This window comes from Halichondria panicea, chromosome 11 (assembly GCF_963675165.1).
Source record: "Halichondria panicea chromosome 11, odHalPani1.1, whole genome shotgun sequence".
Classification (NCBI taxonomy): domain Eukaryota; kingdom Metazoa; phylum Porifera; class Demospongiae; order Suberitida; family Halichondriidae; genus Halichondria; species Halichondria panicea.
In genome coordinates, this window is record NC_087387.1 from 558,020 (window position 1) to 572,500 (window position 14,481).

General features: G+C 42.2%; 2 protein-coding genes across 3 annotated transcripts in view; one reads left to right on the plus strand and one right to left on the minus strand.

Moving 5' to 3' along the window:
• The first annotated feature begins 74 nt into the window (after positions 1-74).
• Positions 75-1,801, plus strand: LOC135344545 (uncharacterized). The gene is made up of 4 exons (XM_064541768.1): positions 75-334; positions 477-853; positions 1,013-1,212; positions 1,462-1,801. Exons 1-4 carry the CDS (start codon positions 174-176, stop codon positions 1,609-1,611), a joined length of 888 nt encoding a protein of 295 aa, XP_064397838.1. The 5' UTR covers positions 75-173; the 3' UTR covers positions 1,612-1,801.
• LOC135344542 (uncharacterized) overlaps positions 1,684-14,481 on the minus strand; it is a 16,325-nt gene continuing 3,527 nt past the window's right edge. The window contains exons 9-34 of one of the 2 annotated variants that reach the window (XM_064541764.1): positions 13,269-13,403; positions 12,866-12,919; positions 12,239-12,607; positions 12,038-12,106; positions 11,698-11,856; positions 10,900-11,049; positions 10,714-10,840; positions 10,599-10,654; positions 10,387-10,535; positions 10,101-10,265; positions 9,516-9,579; positions 8,309-8,433; positions 7,860-7,992; positions 7,693-7,725; positions 7,414-7,535; positions 6,915-7,090; positions 6,221-6,333; positions 6,094-6,150; positions 5,603-5,743; positions 5,395-5,502; positions 4,218-4,493; positions 4,089-4,158; positions 3,736-3,985; positions 3,379-3,451; positions 3,184-3,290; positions 1,684-2,413 (exon numbers count right to left, since the gene is read on the minus strand). In XM_064541764.1, the coding sequence (XP_064397834.1) occupies positions 1,837-2,413; positions 3,184-3,290; positions 3,379-3,451; positions 3,736-3,985; positions 4,089-4,158; positions 4,218-4,493; positions 5,395-5,502; positions 5,603-5,743; positions 6,094-6,150; positions 6,221-6,333; positions 6,915-7,090; positions 7,414-7,535; positions 7,693-7,725; positions 7,860-7,992; positions 8,309-8,433; positions 9,516-9,579; positions 10,101-10,265; positions 10,387-10,535; positions 10,599-10,654; positions 10,714-10,840; positions 10,900-11,049; positions 11,698-11,856; positions 12,038-12,106; positions 12,239-12,607; positions 12,866-12,919; positions 13,269-13,403 (3,858 nt within the window). In that variant the 3' untranslated portion in view covers positions 1,684-1,836. Of the gene's footprint in view, positions 2,414-3,183; positions 3,291-3,378; positions 3,452-3,735; positions 3,986-4,088; positions 4,159-4,217; positions 4,494-5,394; positions 5,503-5,602; positions 5,744-6,087; positions 6,151-6,220; positions 6,334-6,914; positions 7,091-7,413; positions 7,536-7,692; positions 7,726-7,859; positions 7,993-8,308; positions 8,434-9,515; positions 9,580-10,100; positions 10,266-10,386; positions 10,536-10,598; positions 10,655-10,713; positions 10,841-10,899; positions 11,050-11,697; positions 11,857-12,037; positions 12,107-12,238; positions 12,608-12,865; positions 12,920-13,268; positions 13,404-14,481 lie in introns of both variants that reach the window. The other variant, XM_064541763.1, reaches the window with a different exon arrangement.

Sequence of the window (14,481 nt, forward strand, 5' to 3'; positions counted from 1 at the left end):
ACGTATGGCATACGCACGCAACTTTGGTCTAAACGCACGAACGCAAGGGGGAAACGGGGGGAATTTCCCCTTCTTGCACAATGAAGGGCGTGGTGGCAGTTTATCAACAACAATAACAAAGTTTTGTATAAAAGAAGAGGTACGTGTAACTGGGACTCAGACAAAATTTAGAGATGGCTTCAAAGATGGAATCAAGCACAGAGGCTAAAGTAGCCAACGTTACACTTAAACATGCTTCAACTAACCAGGAGATCTCTTGTGAGCTTGACATCAACCCCAAGGATGTGCTGGAGAGTGATGTGGACGGTCAAGTACTTCAAGACGCCAGTTTCGAGTGAGTATATTACTATCTGTGTGTGTGTGTGTGTGTGTGTACAATTTCTGTGTGATAGATCTATTACTATACTCCATAGAGTCTTTATTCTAGCTAGAACATTTTGAGGATATAATGTCATAGTTATTCTTCGGCTTCACAGGTTTGTTAGGGAGGGTATTGAAGCAGATCCCGACCTAACCGAAAAACAGAAGTGCAAACTTCGTTTTTTACCCGAAGATGAAAGCAGTTCTTCAAGCTCAGAAGAAGAGGCTAGTCCGGGAACACCACCGGTTAGGCCTGTCGTTGCAATCGCAGGTATTCTGAAGGACTATGCCAAAGAAGTTGAAGTGAAAGTGAAGAATGACCCAGTAATTGAAAAAGAAACTGGGAAGATCATCTCCGAGTGTTTTAAGAAGCAGGGATCAGATGAAACGGACTCCGGACCCGAGGGAAGGGTCACCTTTGACCTAAATTCCTTGTGGACGCACATTAGGGAGGTGTTTCAGCTGCTCCTGGCTGACTCATCCCATCCTGACGGTAAGGTATAGCTATAGCGATCACATGTACTGATCTATACACAAGTTCACCTACAGAACATTTGTGGTAAACTTCACCCACTAAAAATGTATACAACAGCAATTATAGGTTCCATTATCACTCCATATAGGAACCTGACGTGTGTCTCTCCCCCTACAGCGAGTGTGATCACCGTGCTCACTCAATTGGGGGCGGGGCTAGGATACTGTTTCTACCTCATCAAGCGTATTGCCATCGAGTATATCGAGACGCTGACCTTTAAGGAGGTTGTGTACATCATCTGCAAAGTGCTCAGCCAGCTGTTTCGACATCTCATGCAAATCCAGTTTGGTAGCCTTCTGAAGAAAATCGGTGGATGGGTAAGTCAATTCGTGTAAATAGACATTGTACTGATAATAGCGGTCACCCTTGGGGACAGACCAACAGTGGCTGTAATATATGAGGTGGCCTGCTAACACCTGCTAACACATGTCCAATTATGTGGCTATGGAACTTGTGTAGCCCGTGTTTACAGTGCCAGCAAATGTAGCCAACCATGCAGTCTATGTACAATTTTACGTATATTTACTTCACACTGTTCCCCCTCCCCCACTCTCACATGTACACAGAACTCTATTCTGACGACTGCTGTGGTGGACCAAGGAACACAGATGATTGTCGAGCGAGCCACACGATACATCCCATATGAGTACCTTCTCCTGGGAATGGGGATAGTGTCCTTTCTCGGATTTGGCTACCTCAAGTTCATCAGAAAATGAGCAACTTTGTTATTACCCCATGCAAACTCTTATAATAAGACTGCTGTTCCACACATACTCTGTACACTGTACTTCGATCACTATTTAATTTATTTATTAATGCACATGGACATACGTATGTAAACAATAATTTATTGTCAAAAATTAATGTGTTCAAATGGAAGTTTAAGATATAAAACATTTTTTTAAAGTTAGGTAAAATTATAGTACAGTTAGGTTTTATAGTTACACAGGGTTCCATGGCTTAATTGGAACGTTGGGACACTCCTTCAGTTGAATCTTCCGGAGGTATTGGAACACACAGTGGGGACAGGAGCTCGGTACGTGTCCTGACATCTTGTAGTGCAGCTGTAAGTATTTCAGAGTGACGGGAGTGGAAAGGGGGAACTCTTGCACACGATCGACAAACTCTGGTACTATCTTACTTTGAAATCGCGACAGTGGAAACGTATGGCCGCAAGTGAAAGCAATAATCAAGTGTTGTTGTTCATTGTCAATACTGTTGGTAGTAGAACTGAGCTTTCTTTGCCTCATCTTTATGACGCCATTAAGAGTGTTCTCGGTCAGCACAATGGAGCTGTTTTTAGACAAATCTTTGGCAAGATTTCGCAACACTTCTACCCATAGGCGACAGTCTCCAATGGACGTTTCAATCACCAGTTGTTTCGGTTTTGCGTCATTTTCAGTTGTAGACGAAGAGCTTAGTATTGTCTCGGGTGAGGGGTTGCCCTTGGAGACGGAGGACACGAGGTGAGAGGCAACAAAGAGATGGAAGTCGAGTGAGAGGACGTTGTACTCAGTGCTGCAATAAAGAAAGAAGATCAGTACAGTGATTAGCAGTGATTAGGAGTGCATAAACAAGTGGACAATAATAAGAATTACGCAATATCATGGCTATATTACACAACACTATAATTATATGAAAGCCCCAGGGACTAAAAATAGAACTGGATTGTCAGCAGTATCAAATCCGCTCAGCAAATCTGTAACTATATAGCATATAGTGTAATGTGGTCACTCGGTTACTCTTGCAGGTGTTGTTTTGATGGCCATGCAGAGACAGCAGTAATTTAATTACCAAGTGATTAATGCAAGCTAGGGAAGCTGCATGCTGTAACTAGGGACAAACATGTGTACAGATGATTATGATATGTTTATAGCTATACACAGTAACACTAAGCTAGCAACTACGACTCTGCATCTCTATCAGTTATGCTGATACATGCATGCATGCAATCCTGAATGCAGCATGCTAGAACATATCAGATATCATCCACAAATGACCTTCTAAGGAAACGTTTTGGCAACTAACTTAAAGATAGATTCAAGCATCATCATGCTGTAGCATACAGGTATTGAATTGAAAAGCAAAACTGTTACACTCAAATTTGATTATTCCCAGGGAATTTTCTGATACTAAAATGACTCTGCACTATTGCACAACCCCACCATGTGATAGTTAATTATTAGGACACCTCAAGGCTATAGAATACAAGCAGTACTGTGGAGTACATATGCAATGGCTTGCTGCACACGTATACTTATACTGTGCATGCACTAAACTCGACCCACCTCCTCAGAATAAGGCTGAGGGAGTAAGACAGAGAGGTGACATGTTTCCTCAGAATGTGCTCAAGTAAGCTGTTCTCCAAACAGAGCTTCTTCCAACTGGACAGCAGCTATATGACAGACAGTACATAAAAGCACATGCAGTGGTAATGTACATGGTGGAATATCCTATATAGGTATATAGGTGAATTTGCTTACATTTTGTAGGAAGATGAGTCCATCTTGAATGAACTCTAGGGATAATGGATCCCTTTCCTCTAGCAAAAACTTCCTGCAGACACAATATTAACCATGCATGGAATCATTGGGTCAGGCTATCAAAGTGGCCATGCATAATATAGCTATATAGCTATACATTACATACATGTAATAAGCTTGGTATATACGTACATAAACAAATACATGCAGTGGAAGCTGTTGTACATGCAGGACAATGACACAATCATATTATACATAATAGTAGACTCCACCAAGAAAAATGACAATGTATATAGCTAGCTATACTATATATATATATATAATGGCATGCATTCCACGTGTAAGAATAATGCTGACTGTATGTAGTGCTCCACCAGTGACGGTGCCCTTCTCTTGACATTCTCCTGGTTCTTGGTCTGTACGAGCACGTTGAGGGAGCAGCTGACAGCCTGGGGCCATTGATGCTCAATATCGTACAGCTTTGCCAGACTCTCCCAGTCCTGCCAGTCCTGACATTGCCATAGCAATGCACTCATACGAAAGAACCCGTGGAGAGCGTCGAGGGCCGAGTTGAGTGAGAGACGTCCGTAGTGGGAGTTGGGAGAGCCTGTGTGTGTGGGTGTGTGTGTGGTGTAGGCGTGTGTGTGTGTGGTGGGTGTGTATACCCCCCAAACCAACTATTATATAGAATCAGAGACTATAGTTTTTACCAATGGCTGAAAAGTCAGGTAATTCCCATCCCAAGTCCAGTTCCAGTACAGGCAAGTCTGAAGAGGTGGCCTGTGGAGATAAAAACAACAAAAGTGAATAATTATCGGAAATTATACTGTAGTACTTACATTGTCTCCCTCGCTGACCCCCCGTTTTCTAGACCTTGACGTTGTCATGGGAATACCGCTAAGGGGGCGTGGCTTAAATATAGGCCTAATCTGATTGGATCGTTCCCGTGGTTCTCCGAGAGGGGGTGGGTCCGACTGTAGTCCCAGCTGGCCACGATCCCCTCGTCCCCACGTCCACACTTGACCATTCTCATCAATCACTAACGAGAACTCGTCCCCTGCTGCTATGGTGATGACCTTTTGAGCGTCAAAACCTGAGATCTTCTTCGGCTGTGCCTGCAGTGTTAACAAACAAGAGATGATCGTATGAAAGGCAAGCAAATTAACGTACATGGAAGTACAACACAGCGTACAATAGAAGTGTTAGTATATGTATACATACAGTCACACACCGAACTATAGCTGCTATTAAAAACAGTGCGTATGATACTCCCAAGAGATGTTGATATGCCATATTTTCCCAACAGACACTACCAAATCTCAGCCAGAAGCACTAGTAAGAAAGATAGGTTAAGAAGTAAGTACAGCCATGCCTAAAGAGACGCTGTCCTTGAAATGTGCCTGTGGCTACATCAAACATGACATCATGCATCTAGGAATATGGCAGAACAGAGCCACTAATCTACTCGAGTACTGCGGAGGACTGCTGCAGCTGAACCCAACTGGAGATGGTGTCATCTGCAGGAAGTGCTCTACGACTTTAAATACGGTTAATTTTCACTGCTCCTTTTGCGACCGTGTTTCCGATATCTCTGTGCGTTACGAGGCAGCCAAAATAGAGGGAAAGGTCTCCATTATTCAAATGTCAGTCCATCAGACAATCGTATTTTCGTCGTAAAACAAGTAACCAGGACAACATGTTTTAGTCAATTTGGAGTATGTATAAGTGTTGATTATACAGATAGCTATTAGATATCAACAGTGTCTTTGTTAGTAGTTCTAGTTACAATGTAATTGGACTATGTATTTTATGCTTGGTGCCAATAAAATGTGTGTATGTGTGTGTGTGTGTGTGTGTGTGTGTGTGTGTGTGTGTGCGTGCGTGCGTGCGTGTGTGTGTGTGTGCGTGTGTGTGTGTGTGTGTGTGTGTGTGTGTGTGTATTCTATACAGGATAATTATACGTAGGATACCAGTATGGTACTCATATCTACCATTAATACAAAACTGCATGCCTACCAGTTCGGCCATGTGGGTGTGTCCCAGCTGGCCGTGCTGGTTGCTCCCCCACGAATGCACACCTCCTGCTGACGTCAGCAATAAACTGTGGAAGCTGCCACAACTCATCTGCAGTGAGTCATCATAAATCAATTTGCAAATCGGATACAAAAAACAAATTTTCGAAACTGTATTTAGGTTTTGGATATTCTATTTAACTGAAACACACCTGAATGATAGTATCCTCAAGAGGGGGGTCAAGGGTCACGAGCTGGGGCAGCTGTACATTAACTGTATCGACGGGTGAGGATTGTTGACGCTCTCTTGACCTTTTGTACTCTTTCATTCCCTGCACTGTCGCTGTCGGCTGCTGCAGAGAGAGAAATACGCTTAATTAGAAGAGTTCCCTCTCTACTGACAGTCCCAGCTATGGAATGAGCATAAAGCCACAACGGCAGAATCTCAATCTACATACATACATGCACAGCAAAAACACTTATGTTATATGAGTTGCATCATCGTATTTTAGTGTTAAAATGACAGAAATGTATGTCATTTCTACATTAAATTTCACAAGATGTGCTTTTATTTAACATGTTGTATGTTACTGTAACGAATATGTTTTTACTGTGATGTATAAGATCGATTATTGCCACAAGAGTTACAAAGTGTGGACATGATTGCTATGCATGTACGTGTATCTCAATCTCTCACTCTTACTGGTTTGTACATATTCTTTCCCCATGAGTAAATGCCTTGCCCTGTCGTCACGGCTACCTGCAAACAAATGTGTGTCATGTGACACGTAAGTTAGTTAATTACCACAGGGAATGATGGTAGTACTAACCGTATGGAAGTTTCCACAGGCTAAGAGATAGACCGATTTGTCACTAAGCGCCTCGACAATTTTTGGCGTGACTTGTTTCTCCTTGTCCCCGTGTCCCAGTTGTCCGTACATTCCTGTAGCAAAGGATGTACAGTGTCAGCATTCTAAATACGCTGTGGACTGCAGTTTGGGTAATCAAAACGCATTCATTCCGAGAAATTTTCCAAAGCTAGAGCTATCAAAGAGCTACAAGAGAAATCTTTTAAGTGAAAATGGACAATCCCAACTATATATATCAAAGTTAGCCATTAAACTCCTACTGTAGTACAAGTTCAATCTAATAGCTACACTAATTAAAAAACATTGTTAGATAGGCTTTTCAAAGGGCTACAAACCACATCTTTTATTTGTGACGGAGAACAATCGTAATTCAAGTTATGCCCAGTCAAAGATAGCTCTTGAAACAAGCCATTTCTAACGTATTGCTCTAAAATAGCCCATGCTTTTCTTTGAGTGTGGAACATTCAATCTAATAGCTACCACCATATTGTTAGATAGGCTTTTCAAAGGGCTACAAACCGCATCTTTTATTTGTGACGGAGAACAATCATAGTTCAAGTTATGGACAGTCAAAGATGGCTCTTGAAACAACCATAAAACACCACATGCTTTTAGCGTGGAACGTACACTAGCTGTACATGAAGTGCTCGCTCACCGTTTCCAAAAGTGAGTACTTGTCCGTGTGAAGTGAGCACGGCACTGTGCCCGTAACCAGCGGCGATGAAGGACACCTGGAGTCTGTCCAATGATATCACATGAGAGGGGAGGAGCTTGTCGTCCACCGTCTTGAGACCCAGCTGACCGTGCACACCCCAACCCCAACTCCAGACCCTGGGGGAGGGCCAGGCAATTACAAATTTTTTCCACTTCTAAAATGAGGTATATTTCAGGTCGTATACATACGTATTGTCTTAAAAAAAGCTGCTTTCTGTAGCTCTAGGGAGGTCTATCACATGGTGCGTGTACGTATGATTCTAGAAATCAAAAATCGGTGAGGGTCAAAATCCAACCATAACAAACGGCTTTATTATTATAGTCTTGCTATTCTTTTTTCAAATGAGGCCTTTGGAAAATGTGTTAGCTAACTGTATATACAGCGTACATGTATATACAGTGTACATATATGCACATGTGTGTACGTAGCTCTAGCTCACCTGTGGTCATCGTCGAGGGTAAGTGTATGGTACTGCCCACATGACACCGATATGATGCTCTTGTCAGCGAGGGACGCTATCTGAACAGGTCGTGTCTTCTTCAGCTCATCGCCATGACCAAGCTATGAGGTGGGAGTGGCAAGGGGTGTGGTCAATAAGAGATGAGACACACACAAGTGACATACGTAGCTAGTTAAAGTTAAACAAAGCATATCGAATCTGAAGTACAACTGTATCAGCTAATTAGAGCTCAATAAATCAGCCCACCCCCCCACTGACCTGGCCGTGAGAGGAGGAGCCCCAGGAGAACACCTGTACACACAGAGAGGTGTGGTTAAGCTATACGCTTACTGTTTACACAGCATCAGTATACAGTACAATGTTATGTGTGTGCAGCTACAAATGTAGTAGAATGAACTGACAGGAATGTACTACACGAGACCCACCCCTTCCTGACAGAGTGCGACGGTATGCTCCGCCCCACATGACACGGAGACGACGTGTATACTGAGCATGCTCAGTGTCTCTACTCTAAGGGGTGTGGCACGTCCTTCCTCCTCAATCTCACCATGACCAAGTCTAAGAGAAGGGGGGGGGGGGGGGGGGGGAGATTAGTGAAAACTCAACAAAATTCGTATAATTATAGTATCGGCATCGTCAGGAGTGCATTCCTGGTACCGTATACATATAGCGGGTATAGTTCGAGGGTATAAATGTTTGCAGTTTTCGCTGATAGCATTTGATTACATACATGCTGCAAAAAGGCTGCTATTCCGCGAAACATAAATCTGAAAACCTCTCTAACGGTCTTTCCGCAAAAGTTTATACGCCTAAAATAATTATACCCGCTATACGGTATATGGCATTTTACATGAGACTGTAAAGACATACTAACTTTCCGTTTTTTGTAGAGCCCCATGTGAACAGGTTACCACCGGTAACCACTGCGGCATGATGCAGTCCAGCTGACAGTGTGCTGGCCTGCAGCCATTGTGAACCATCCGTGTACGCTTCTGTGCTCTGTGGAGATGGTTAGAACAGGCGTTTATTTTGCATGGAAGATAAAAGTTTTGGGAATTATGTAGTTTTGCACAGTATCAAACAATGTTACTGCACTCAACACTTTACATACAGTCAACAACAACACCTCTGGCTCTGGGGGTACCTAGTTGATTAGATTTCTAGGAATAACTAAAGTACAAAAACTGGCATGCATTTATAGCAGTATTGACAAGGACGATCTTTACCAAGTGTTCACTGTGGTGTAGTGGTTGAGTGCTCGGCTCACAAGTGAAAGGTAACTGGTTCGAGTCCAGTTAATTACTTTATTTTTATCTTGAGTCTATATAAGCATGCTGGGTTCAGTTTGTTCTCGGTGGGCAGTGTAGCCTAGTGGTTGAGCTAAAGCTCGGAAGCGCCCTCCATAACTAGTTTATGGTCGTAAGTCGACGTAAGTGCGGGTCCAATCCCTGGGTGCCTCACTTTTTCATGTAAAAACATACAATATTTTTAAAGCTTCTTTTTTTGCATCTTTGTTTCAAGAGTAATTGTGCATATACAAGTCTTTTATGCTCTAGATCGTCTATCTGTTTTTATCTGAGATATCTGAGATCTGATTCTCACTCAGTATACTGACAAAATAATGTTAATGTTGATGTCGAGTATTGCTTTCAAGCAATACATCGTCATGTGACATAATTATTATTGTGACATGGCCGCCCACATTGCGAAGTACCAAATATCCATTCAACAATGCATTCCATTCAACAATGCATATTAAATGGAGCTGTATTTATACTGTCTCTGCGATCATATCTGGTGCATTCTTCTCAGGAACTGCATCTCACATTACAATCGGAGAAAAGAGACCTGGACAAAAGACTACGTACCCATATTAATAAATTTTTATCAGTTACCATAGCAAAATACTACGTACAACCTTGTGAATGTTTGGATACACTGTACATGTACATATACCTCTGTTCTCACCTCTGGAAAAATTATGGTGACGGAAACTCTTATCAGTATTTGTGAGTTTTACCATAATTATAGCAAAACCTACAACGTTGTGAAGGTCTGTACACATGCCCTCTTGTTCTCACCTCTGCTGCGATATGGTCGACGATGTTACCAGAAACTGCACTCCTCAAGGGAGAAACTGAGAGGCTGAAGACAACACACAATGTTATTATATAATATAGTTGCTACGTATAAATTATATGAATAGACACATGCTGCTATAATAATATATGAAAGCTAGCTCTGAGTACAAATGTGTGATGTTACTAGCTGCAAGTATAAGTGTCGTGTACAATTAATTAATGTACGTCAGCTTCCTGATATATAGGCTGTAGACAAACATACAATATTAATAATTACTATAGGTACCAGAGGAGTTCTGACATGCGTGCACGAATCACTACAAGTTCAGTGTATTTGGCCTGGATGTTATCACGTGACCGCAATGACATCAATGCACTGAACTTGTAGTGATTCGTGCACGCATGTCGGACCTCCTCTGATAGGTACACTGTAGTGTCAGGAGTGCACTCCTAGTAGTGTGAATTTATACTAATGTACACAATTTAAAGTGTTGGTATATATGATTGATAGTTTAGCTGTGAAAAGGATAGTATTATGTATCATAGAAACAAATTAACAGCTGCATGTACGTAGGTTTGACTGACAGTGGGTTAGATCCAGCTGGCTTCTGGCGTCGGCGATGGTTTAGGATGACTAGCACGGTGAGGAATAGCTCAAGGTACGTCTCGAGGGAGGGGCCTGGGTCCTCAGAGTGGGCGGAGTCACTAGCACTCGACACCATCGACAACAGTGACCCCGTTGAGTTGCTCCTAGTAACAAAAGCAAGTTCATTACAATTATTTTTTTTTATTATTTTTTTTATTTTTATGGTTGTAAGTTTAGCAAAAATTCGTAGAAAATAAGTATTCTGATTGTTAATAAGGTACTGACCGTTTCCGATGAGAGTGGGCTTTAATAAGAAGAGGTCTAATGGTGGATTGAGAGGGATCGAGAAGTTTAGCCAGCCTCAGCAGCGTCGGGACGTTCATGTGTGGGAGAAGTGTGTGTAGGTGAGGGATGTGGGTGGGGAGGATGGCGGGCTGTGTGTGTGAGGGGGCGTGTGTGTGTGTGTGATGTGTGGAGGGTGGGTATATAATAATTACCTTTGAGTTGAGTAGCCTAACAAACGTTGACGGAGACATCTGGTAGAGAAACAAACCTGAATGAGAGAAATTTGATATCAAACGATGCTTGACCGCACCCACTAACCACACCCACCATTGCTGGCTAGTCCGAGAGTCTCGACGTGCTGCCTACTAGCGAGGGAGGAGAGGACACTGGGGTCAATATGAACACTGCCGTGGGACACTAAACACTCCAGTACCTCGGATAATTTACGATGAGTCTGAGAACAAAAAATATACACAATAATTGAATAAATTGCACAAAATTATTATTTCGTACTTTTGCCAATTCAAACAGCTGCTCTTTGAGACCGCTTTGTACAAGAATTTCCATGGCAACGCTCTGACTGTACTGGAACTTGTCGTTGATGAATTGCGTAAATTTGTCCATCATCACGGCCCCCTCTGGTTTCCCGTGGTAACGAAGACACTATAGAATAAGAAAAGGATCTGATACACAAGCATGTACATGTGCATTCGACATGATCACATGCGAGTCATGATAGCTAACATTACATGTAGTTTGTACCTACATTTCTAGCGATGTTGCATGAACAGAGCATCAAAAAATAATTGAAATTGGGTCACCAGAACATGAATTATGACGGTTAGGGCTGTATAATCAATGGTTCGGGGACTCTTTCAGTTGCCATAACTTGAATTCCGTGGATCCAACTTCAACGATTTTATGCTTTTCTGAAAGCTTAGAAAGAGACCTTTCAAATGGTACCATCAATGTTCATTTTGGACAGATGACAGAATTTGCCAATTTCGGCCCAATACCATGGATTATAGCCCATGGTCCAAGGCCGAAAAATGACAAATTATGGCCCTGAATAAATTTTGGATTGAAACACACCATTTGAAAGGTCTCTTTCTAAGCTTTCAGAAAATCAGAAAATTTTTGAAATTGGATCAACAGTACTCAAGTTATGGCTGTTGAAAGATGCTCAACTACACGTACCCATGCCCCCAATTAAGACGCTATACATGTACAATAGACGCTGGGCACTAAGCAATTGACTCAACCCTTCAAACAGCCATGTATAATTATATAGCTACATATTATAATATTCACCTCGTGTGCAAAACAGAGCAACAGTAGATCCTCGACTTGTTTTGGGTGTGTGATGGAGGCGCGGCCAGTGTCGTTGTACACCAGCTGGTAGAGGTACTGGACCAACTCAGGCACTCTCTTGGCATCAGAGAAGGAGCGGATGACGTCCCACGGAGGGCACTGGGAGGGGGGGGTTGGTGATATTGAAATTGAATGTGGACTGCATACAATATGTGTGTGTGTGTGTGTGTGGGGGGGAATGTAGTGAAGGACTGTTCTTAACTCTACAGATACGAAAACAGATCTATTAATGGAGGAATTAGAGTATTTGAGTGAGTGTGTGTGTGTGTGTGTGACTTACTCTAGAATGCTCGTACAGCTTGAGGGCCTGACTGTACAGTCCCTCAGCGAGCTTCTTCTTGGCGACAATCTGCAGGGTCAGAGGTCAGAGGTCACTAAAGTACTACAGAGCTTATGGGGATGAAACGAATACATACAAACGATAATTATACAGGCTAGCTGATTCCAATGAAAAAACAATTGCAGTTAAGTAATGGCTGACCTTGTAGAGTCCGCAAATGTCTAGTTTGTAGGTGATTCCGAACTCTTCTGCTTTCTCTTGAGTCTTTGGATTGAGGGCCAATTCGTTGAACAGTGCTTCAGGGGATCTCTTCTGGCGACACTGGTACACACATGTGGACGTGACAAGCACACATCCACCCAGGTTAGATGTCGGCAATGAATCATGTGACCTAGTCGTATCGCGTGACATCATAGAGTGATCAAGTGATCCAAAGGTGGTGAGTGAGTAGTCATGTGACTCGTTGGGTATGTCATATGATAGGGTGCTGTAGAAACCGATGAGGTTGTTGGTGGAGGGTATGGTGAACTGTTGCAGCACGGCAGAGCTGTGGAGGGTGGCTTCGTCGCTCTGAAGGGGGTGTGGTGTGGGCGTGGGGGTGTGGTGTGGGTGTACGCATACGTAACTATGGACACATTATAACACAGGCTAGCGTAGAGCTTAATTGTGGAACCACTACGTATTTGGCTGTTAAGTTAGAGGTGGCCTTTCTTGACGGGTTGTTTTGCAAACTGTTTATTTGGGGACCTTGGTGCGCCTGGCTGTAAGATAACAGTCAACCTTTCTTCAAAGGTGACCATTAAGAGGTGTGAAACATGATCAACTCACTACTTCAGTAACAGTGACTCCAGCTCTTCCACTGGACATGACTGTCAGAGTGAACTATAGACAGAGAGGGAGGACATGAGATCTCATTGCACTACACGCACACAAGCCAAACACATTACTCCTGCTTATGTATTAAAAACCTAATTGTTCCCATAATATTAAGCTGTAAAATGAGCTACTATAACAAGAAATTGCATAATATACGTATTGTAGGAACCATCAGTTAATACTAATAATGTATATTTTGTGTGCATTCTTTTGACATTCAGTAAAAAAAATAAAAAAGCTATAACGTATAGTGTACGCACTGTACTGTAGGAACCACACCCCCTCTCTCCTCAAACAACAAAAGAAACCTCCAAAACAAAATTATAATTATATGTACGCTTTTACTGATACTCACGGCCAGAGGGTCGACATCGTCGTCGTGACTGATGACAAAGATTATACTATCAGTGAGGAGTATGCCCGTTGCCCCGGGCACCAGCTGATACGCCTTCACTGGAGGGGACTGTGAGTCAAAATCATAGCTGTACACCTGCAGAGAAGGGGAGGAGTAAAATACAAGTATGATGTACCCACTGTCCCCCGTGTAATCAATGGCTCTGGGACTCTTTCAGCCGCCATAACTTGAATTTTGTGGATCCAATTTCAACGATTTTATGATTTTCTGAAAGCTTAGAATGAGACCTTTCAAATAGTACTCATCAATGTTGATTTTTGGGAGATGACAGAATTTGCCAATTTCGGCCCAATACCATGGATTATAGCCCATGGTCCAAGGCCGAAAAATGACAAATTATGGCCCTGAATAAATTTTGAAAGGTCTCTTTCTAAGCTTTCAGAAAATTGTAATATTTTTGACATTGGATGAACAGTATTCAAGTAATGGCTGTTGAAAGATGTTCCCCCTCCACAATTTAATCAATGGTTCGGGTACTCTTTCAGCTGCTATAACTTGAATTCTGTGGATCCAATGTCAAAAATTTTATGATTTTCTGAAAGCTCAGAAAAAGACCTTTCAAATGGTGTCATAAAACTTCGTATTTGAGAGATAAAAGTATTTGCCAATTTGGCGATACCATGGATTATATATATATCCAATGGTCCGAGGCCAAAAAATGTCAAATTTAGGCTCCGAAGAAGTTTTGGATTGAAACACATCATTTGAAAGGTCTCTTTCTAAGCTTTCAGAAAATTAGAATATTTTTGACATTGGATGAACGGTACTCAAGTTAATGGCTGTTGAAAGATGTTCCCCCTCCGAAATTTAATCAATGGTTCGGGGACTCTTTCAGCTGCTATAACTTGAATTCTGTGGATCCAATGTCAAAAATTTGATGATTTTCTGAAAGCTCAGAAAAAGACCTTTCAAATGGTGTCATCAAACTTCGTATTTGAGAGATAAAATATTTGCCAATTTGGCGATACCATGGATTATAGCCCATGGTCCGAGGCCGAAAAATGTCAAATTTAGGCTCCGAAGAAGTTTTGGATTGAAACATATCATTTGAAAGGTCTCTTTCTAAGCTTTCAGAAAATTAGAATATTTTTGACATTGGATGAACGGTACTTAAGTTAATGGCTGTTGAAAGATGTTCCCCCTCCACAATTTA